The sequence below is a fragment of the Salmo trutta genome, chromosome 22 (genome assembly GCF_901001165.1).
Source record: "Salmo trutta chromosome 22, fSalTru1.1, whole genome shotgun sequence".
Taxonomy (NCBI): domain Eukaryota; kingdom Metazoa; phylum Chordata; class Actinopteri; order Salmoniformes; family Salmonidae; genus Salmo; species Salmo trutta.
Genome location: NC_042978.1, coordinates 51,741,430 through 51,750,306, shown reverse-complemented (window position 1 = coordinate 51,750,306; position 8,877 = coordinate 51,741,430). Strand labels below are relative to the sequence as shown.

Below are 8,877 nucleotides of genomic sequence, written 5' to 3'. Positions count from 1 at the left end.
TGGATAGGGGGCTGCTCCCTCTGCTGTTTCCTGAAGTCCACGATCATCTCCTTTGTTTTGTTGACATTGAGTGTGAGGTTATTTTCCTGTATTCAGCATTTCACTGTAAGGTCTACTACACCTGTTGTATTCAGCATTTCACTGTAAGGTCTACTACACCTGTTGTATTCAGCATTTCACTGTAAGGTCTACTACACCTGTTGTATTCAGCATTTCACTGTAAGGTCTACTACACCTGTTGTATTCAGCATTTCACTGTGAGGTCTACTACACCTGTTGTATTCAGCATTTCACTGTAAGGTCTACACCTGTTGTACGCAAGTGACTAATAAAGTTTGATTTGAAACTATTATGCAATCAATGAGTAGTAATGGCGCAGTATAATGTGTTTTTTTGTATAATTTAAATTTAACCATCATTTAAACTAGGCAAGTCAGTTAAGAACAAATTCTTATTTACAATGACAGCCTACCCCGGCCAAACCCGGACGACGCTGGGCCAATTGTGCGCCGCCCTATGGGATTCCCAATCACGGCCGGATGTGATGCAGCTTGGATTCGAACCGGGGACTGCAGTGTCTTGGACCACTACACCACTCGGGTAACGTACATTAGGAAAATATGCCTCATTTAAAACATGATAATGTAGACTACTTCAGCTAAAACATGCCAGTGTAACCGATGTGAAAGGGCTAGTTAGTTAGCGGTGGTGCGCGCTAATAGCATTTCAATCAGTGACGTCACTCGCTCTGAGACTTGAAGTAGGGTTTCCCCTTGCGTTGCAAGGGCCGCGGCTTTTGTGGCGCGATGGGTAACGATGCTTCGGTGGGTGTCAGTTGTTGATGTGTGCAAGGGTCCCTGGTTCGAGCCCGGGTTGGGGCGAAGAGAGGGACGGAACCTACACTGTTACACCAGGAGGTTAAACCGTAAACTAGACTACTTACTGGAGAGTGTACCGCTGCACCATATGCCATCTTTTAGATAGGACCCACCTAAAAAAATTATGAAACACATACAAACACATTAAGAGTCGTCACCCTCTGATTTGCCGTGAACGCAGCATTCTGTTTTGCTGCGAAATCACACTAACATTCACATTCACATGAAAACGTTAGTTAAATGACCTAATGAGACTCTTAACAAAGGGAACGTTCTCTAAAGTCGTAGTAACGTTTTGTTTCAATAATCGGGCTACGTCAAGGAAACAAGGGGAGGAATGAAGGATGCACATGCCAAAATATTCATCACGTCCCGGTGACTGGCAGAAGTCTAGCTACGTCATCTGGTTTCAGCTGTCAATCACATGGGTCCAATATGGACGACCTGGTAATGCAGCAAAGCCCGTGTTAGGACTGGAGGGACAGAATACAACAAGAAATAAAGAACAAAAAACCTTGCAGGTAAAGACAAATAAAAATAATTATAATTGTATACATTTTTTTGGGGGGGGGGGGGGGGGGGGGGTCGGTGTAAATAAAGATGAAGTGAGCGACATCGGCGAGTGTATAAGATGTGAAACGTTTTCCGTCCTTGTATTTGTTATGACCTAGCGCGTTTAGTTAGCTCGGATGTAGCTAGCCGCGTCGCTAAAGTTAAACTCATGTATTGTGGTTCACTGTAACACTAGTATGATCACACAGCAAGTATCCAACGGATTAGCTAAAACAAGTGTGTGGTAACTAGTGTAGATATAGTTACAAAAAAAACATAACGTTGTCTTATTGTCGAAGTAAAATAATAGCTAGCCAAACAGTAGCCTGCAGATCCCCCCGAACCGCTTGTTTACGGTCGGACATCATTCCTGTGTATATTACATATATAAAGACACCGAGGGGGCAACTCAGAAAATATACCTCTATCTAGGGGATGAGAAATACATTTAATACTCCCGATATGTTCAAAAAAAATATCTCAAGTGTTAAGGTTACACGGAGAAGATTGAACGACGGGCTAGCTAGTTTTTTCCCCTGAACACAGTCGTTTTTGTCCTCACGCTAAGAGCCGCAGCGGCCATTTTGGAAAGGCAGTGTCAGCCAATCAGCTCCTCTGTTGTTCAATGGAACCCCGTCCCATAATGGCTGCTACTGCTAGCTAGCTAGCATGAGGACACAATATCTGCTGTTTTACTTAAAACTAGCAGTCGTTCGCAGTCTTTCGGTGTAAATGGGACAATTTCGGAGTACAAGGTATTTCTCAAATCATTAGTTTATTGGGTCACGTTCACCATGTTGTTATGTTGTGTTGTCATGTTGTGTTGCTACCATGCTTGGTTGTTGTGTTGCTACCATGCTGTGTTGTTGTGTTGTGTTGCTACCATGCTGTGTTGTTGTGTTGTGTTTCTACCATGTTGTGTTTCTACCATGTTGTGTTTCTACCATGTTGTGTTTCTACCATGTTGTGTTGCTACCATGCTGTGTTGCTACCATGCTGTGTTGCTACCATGCTGTGTTGCTACCATGCTGTGTTGTTGTGTTGTGTTGCTACCATGCTGTTGTTGTGTTTCTACCATGCTGTGTTGTTGTGTTTCTATCATGCTGTTGTTGTGTTGCTATCATGCTGTTGTTGTCATGTTGTGTTGTTGTGTTGCTGCTGTGTTGTTGTGTTGCTACCATGCTGTGTTGTCATGTGTTGCTGCGTTATGTTGTTGTCTTAGGTTAGTGCTTATGTAGTGATGTGTGTCTCTCTTGCTGTGATGTGTGTTTTGTCCTATATTATTTAAATAAATAAAACATCCCAGGTCCCCTTCCTCGCAGGAGGCCTTTTGGTAGGCCGTCATTGTAAATAAGAATTTATTCTTAACTGACTTGCCTAGTTAAATAAAAACATCGCAGTTGCATCAATGCTTGTGTTTCCAGGTCCAACAGTGCAGTAATACCTATCAATAATAATACAAAAATACACATAATCCAGAAAAATTAAGAAATATCAGAACGAGTAATGTCAAAGACCGGAATATAAATATACTGAACAAAAATATAAACGCAACAATTTCAACGAGTTTACTGAGTTGCTCTTCATATAAGTCACTCAATTGAAATAAATTCATTTGGCCCTAATCTATGGATTTCACATGGGGGGTAGGAGCGCAGCCATGGGAGGGCAAAGGCCCACCCACTGGGGAGCCAGGCCCAGCCAATCAGAAGGAGTTTTTCCCCACAAGAAGACATTATTACAGACAGAAATACTCTTCAGTTTCATTAGGTGGCTGGTCTTAGACGATCCCGCCGGTGAAGAATCTGGGTGTGGAGGTTCTGGGCTGGCGTGGGTATACGTGGTTGTGAGGCTGGTTGGACATGCTGCCAAATTCTCTAAAATGACATTATGGCTTATGGTAGAGAAATGAACATTTAAATTCTCTGACAACAGCTCTGTTGGACATTTCATGCAGTCAGCATGCCAATTGCACGCTCCCTCAACTTGAGACATCGGTGGCATTGGGTTGTGACAAAACTGCACATTTTAGTGGTCTTTTGTTGTCCCCAGCACAAGGTGAACCTGTGTAATGATCATGCTGTTTAATCAGCTTCTTGATATGCCACACCTGTCAGGTGGATGGATTATCTTGACAAAGGAGAAATGCTCACTAACAGGGATGTAAATAAGTTTGTGCACAACATTTGAGAGAGATGCGCTTTTTGTGTTCTGTCTGTGTGTGTGTGTGTGTGTGTGTGTGTGTGTGTAAAGACAGTATGGACATGCATAGAAAAGGTGTGTACAGCAGTAGTTACAGTGCCTTAAAGCATTTCTTCACATTTTATTGTGTTACAAAGTGGGATTAAATGTATAAAAAAAAAAAAATTGAATTAAAAAAAAAATATATTTACTACAAATGCATGAGTATTCAGACCCTTTGTTTAGGCATGCCTTTAATTAATTCAGGAGTAACATTTGGCTTAACAAGTCACATAATAAGTTACATGGACTCACTGTGTGAAATAATAAGGGTTGATATGATTTTTGAATGACGAACCCTTCCTTTGTCCCCCATACAAACAACATCTGTAAGTATTGAATTTCAAGCACAGATTCAACTTCAAAGATCCAGGGAACTTTTTCAAAAGCGCCCTAAAGAAGGGCAGTGATTGGTAGATGGGTAACAATAGCAAATCAGACATTGAATATATCTTTATTTAAGCATGGTCAAGTTAGTAATTATGCTGTGCATTATGTATTAAACCACCTACTGACCTGCAGGACAGGAAGGAAGCTGCTCAGCGATGTTTCCATAATATTACCATTTTAAAAACAGTTACAGATTTCAATGGCTGTGATGAGAGAACTGAGGATGGATCAACAACACAATAACGACTTAAATGAGAGTAAAAAAACGAATACAAATATACAGAATTAAAAAAAATATTCCAAAACATGCATCTTGTATATAACATGGCACTAAATACTTTAACTGACTTGCCTAGTTAAATAAAGGTAAAATAATAATCTGGCAAAGGAATACACTGTTTGGCCTAAATGCCTTACGTTTGGGGCAAATCAAACACAACACATCACTGAGTAACTGCCTCCTTATTTTCCAGCCTGGTGGTGGCTGCATCATGTTATGGGTAAGCGTGACATTGGCAAATACAGGGTAATTTTTCAGGATAAAAATGCCAAATGTGTTTCTAACGTATTGACTCAGGGAGCTGAATACTTATGCAATGTATGTATGTATGTATGTATGTATGTATGTATGTATGTATGTATGTATGTATGTATGCAGTGCCTTGATTTTTTTCCCCCCCCCCACATTTCCACATTTTGTTACGTTACAGGATTAAATAAAAATCCTCAGCAATCTACACACAATATCCCATAATGACAAAGCGAAAACAGGTTTAGACATTTTTTGCAGAAGTATTAAAAATCAAAAACTGAAATACCTTATTTACATAAGTATTCTCAGACCCTATGAGACATGAGATTGAGCTCAGGTGCATCCTGTTTCCATTGATCATCCTTGAGATGTTTCTATTACTTGATTGGAGTCCACCTGTGGTAAATTCAATCGATTGGACATGATTTGGAAAGGCACACACCTGTCTATATAAAGGTCCCACAGTTGACAGTGCATGTCAGAGCAAAAACCAAGCCATGAGGTCGAAGGAATTGTCTGGAGAGCTCCGTGACTGGATTGTGTCAAGGTACATATATGGGGAAGGGTACCAAAACATTTCTGCAGTATTGAAGGTCCCCAATAACACAGTGGCCTCCATCATTCTTAAATGGAAGAAATTTGGAACAACTAAGACTTCCTAGAGCTGGCCACCCGGCCAAAATGAGCACTCGGGAGAAGGTCCTTGGTCAGGGAGGTGACCCAAGAAACGGCTGGTCACTCTGACAGAACTCTAGAGTTACTCTGTGGAGATGGTTGTCCTTCTGGAAGGTTCTCCCATCTCTGCAGCACTCCACCAATCAGGCCATTATGGTAGAGTGGCCAGATGGAAGCCACTCCTCAGTAAAAGGCACATGACAGCCCGCTTGGAGTTTGCCAAAAGGCACCTAAAGACTCTCAGACCATGAGAAACAAGATTCTCTGGTCTGATGAAACCAAGATTGAACTATTTTGCCTGAATGCCAAGTGTCACGTCTGGAGGAAACCTGGCACCATCCCTACGGTGAAGCATAGTGGTGGCAGCATCATGCTGTGGGGATGTTTTTCAGGGACTGGGAGACTCGTCAGGATCAAGGGAAAGATGAATGGAGCAAAGTACAGAGATCCTTGATGAAAACCTGCTCAGGACCTCAGACTGGGGCGAAGGTTCACCTTCCAACAGGACAACGACCCTAAGCACACATCCAAGACAACGCAGAATTGGAATCGGGAGAAGTCTCTGAATGTCCCTGAGTGGCCCAGAGAAGCTCCCCGTACAACCTGAAAGAACTTGAGCAGATCTGCAGAGAAGAATGGGAGAAACTCCCCAAATACAGGTGTTCCAAGCTTGTAGCGTCATGCCCAAGAAGACTCCAGGCTGTAATTACTGCCAAAGGTGCTTCAACAAAATACTGAGTAAAGGGTCTGAGTATTTATGTGTGTAAATGTGATTTCTTTTTTTAAATACATTTTTATTTTTAATACATCGTAAAAAAAGAAACCTGTTTTTGCTTTAATCATTTAGAATAAGGCTGTAACGTTAAAATAATGTGGGAGAAGTCAAGGGGTCTGTATTGTCATTCTCAATGGATGTAATAACAGACTTTGTTTACCTGCTGTTTTGAGGTGAAGAAAAATGTTTACTTTGAGAAGCTCCACAGGTCATTAGTGGTGGTGAGTTAAGCCAATCAGAAATACTATCAGATCCCCAAAGGGAAACATTTATAGGACTACATTTGCGTGCAGACCAGGTAGCCTATAGGCCTGCTTCTATATGTGTCGGTCCGTAACTCAACATAGACAGGAGCGCTCCAAACAAAAGACAATGACTGAATCGACAACTAGTAAAAATGGAATGAAATAAACCAATACGTTTTTCACAAGTGTAGCCCAGGTTGTGAGTCTGCAAACAATGTGTCCCCTCCGACAATGACAACTGTAAAAGACCTGTAATAATAAATATTCAATGCATTAACAGAAATGACTGAAACCGACAGACATTGTAGATTTAAAAGCTGCTGTATGTGAACTATACTGTGTGTTTTTAGCTTGGAAATTACGACCACATAATAATGTTACAACATTTTAGGGCTGTTTTTCCTAAAGAATTTAAATTCACTTCAGGGACAGTAACATACTTTTAGTTTCCTTTGGCCACGACGATAAGATGAAACGACTCAATATTGCTCTCTGCTGGCCTTTCGGCAAGACAAACGGCTAACCGCATTGCGAGCTAGCTTCATCAGCTACCTAGCTCGTGGGCTAGTTACCCCATTTTTGTTTCGTCTGATATCACAGCTCTATGTGGCTGGCATTATGCAACAGTTTACTAATATTGGCCCCCCGACAAAATAATGATTTTAATTGTTAAAAAAAATAGTCCTGCCCATGTTACGAACATAGCTAGCTTGCAAACGTTGTTCGCTAACTGAGTATCGTCACCTAGGAAACACGCTTTTTAAAATGTCAAAGATGGTTAGCTGCTGATGTACTGAGGCCCTGTCCAAATTTGTGTTGAATTATTTGTCTTTTCTAGGGTTTGGTGCGGTTGTAGCCAGGAGAGAAGACGTAAATATGCCTACTCCGTATTTTACCCTGGATGCCCAACTGAGATTCCATGACAAATGGCTGAAGATAGACTTGCAGGTATGATCACTTCCCACTACACACTGTCATGAAACCTCTTGGCTGGAAAGCAGGTCTATTGTACAATGAAACAACAACAGTGATCGTTTTCGTTCTTACAACATCATGTCGACGCACCACCTTTTTAAAAAATGTAAAACCTTGAACATGGAGGTAGATGTGCTTGCCTAGAGATGAACATCCTGCAGGGGTCGCCAACCTCCTGCAAGGCTACTGGGTGTGTAGGCCCCCACGCACAATACACCTGATTCCCGAGGTTTATTTATTATGTTTTTGTTTTTCACTTCTCTTCTGTATTTTGGAGTAATCAAGTGAGACTGACTGGGCCTCCTGATCTCAGATGGAAGATTAGCACAGTTAACTTGTGGTAGTGACGACGGTATTATCGAGCCAATGAATCGGTCTTCCTCAACCTGCCTATTTCCAATATGTTAAAGATAAATGAAGACATTGATTCTTAAGTAATGTGGTGTTCTTACCATGCTGGTTTTGATCAAGGCAAGGTGCAGAACACCAGTATTGCTTCCACTACAGTTTTAAAGGGATACTTCAGGATGTTGGCAATGATGCCCCATTTTATCTACTTCCCCAGAGTTAGCGCAATGACTAGAAGTCTATGGGTATCTGCCAGCGGAGTTGGCCAAATGGCCTCATTGACCAAATCCTTGAAGTGTCCCTTTTAAACATTCAAGCTGACTGTGTGGAATGATGCGACGTGATGTATGTGTTTGTGTTTGTTTTTCTTCCCGACATTTGATCTAGTATTGCACAAGTATTCCTCTTAATGCTTGTTGCCATAATTAGACAGGCAAGCACTCAATGATGTCCAAGTGTGTATCCCAAATGGCAGCCTATTTTTGTATGTAGGCCCATAGGGGTCTGATCAGAAGTAGTGCACTATATAGGGAATGGGATACCGTTTTAGGATGCAGGCTGAGAGTTTTTCCAGATCCTCTCTGACCTACACATGACTTGGATGTTCTCCTGCTTGGTGTCGGCTATGTTATTGACATAGGAACCTGAATCTTTGAAAGCCTGTTTTGGCTGTTAGTCCATTTTTAGTCAATAGATCTTGGATTACATTATGAAGCAATGTGAGTAGGCTAAGCCTGTATTTCTTCACTCGTGGACTGTCAAGCAGGCAGATCAAACTGTAAGAGGATCATTTGATTTGCAGTGTTTTCTCAGACTTTCAAATGGCACGCTATTCATTCAGTAACTTCAGCAATATACACTGCTCCAAAAAAAATAAAGGGAACACTAAAATAACACATCCTAGATCTGAATGAATGAAATAATCTTATTAAATACTTTTTTCTTTACATAGTTGAATGTGCTGACAACAAAAATCACACACAAAAATAATCAATGGAAATCCAATTTATCAACCCATGGAGGTCTGGATTTGGAGTCACACTCAAAATTAAAGTGGAAAACCACACTACAGGCTGATCCAACTTTGATGTAATGTCCTTAAAACAAGTCAAAATGAGGCTCAGTAGTGTGTGTGTGTGTGTGGCCTCCACGTGCCTGTATGACCTCCCTACAACGCCTGGGCATGCTCCTGATGAGGTGGCGGATGGTCTCCTGAGGGATCTCCTCCCAGACCTGGACTAAAGCATCTGCCAACTCCTGGACAGT

At 41.5% G+C, this 8,877-nt stretch overlaps 1 protein-coding gene across 14 annotated transcripts in view; it reads left to right on the top strand.

The window, feature by feature from the left end:
- The first annotated feature begins 1,269 nt into the window (after positions 1-1,269).
- Positions 1,270-8,877, top strand: part of herc2 (HECT and RLD domain containing E3 ubiquitin protein ligase 2) — a 190,590-nt gene continuing 182,982 nt past the window's right edge. For 9 of the 14 annotated variants that reach the window (XM_029708357.1, XM_029708355.1, XM_029708349.1 and 6 more), the window contains exons 1-2: positions 1,272-1,399; positions 7,127-7,236. In XM_029708357.1, the coding sequence (XP_029564217.1) occupies positions 7,165-7,236 (72 nt within the window). In that variant the 5' untranslated portion in view covers positions 1,272-1,399; positions 7,127-7,164. Of the gene's footprint in view, positions 1,400-7,126; positions 7,237-8,877 lie in introns of all 14 variants that reach the window. The other 5 variants (XM_029708353.1, XM_029708358.1, XM_029708359.1 and 2 more) reach the window with 3 other exon arrangements.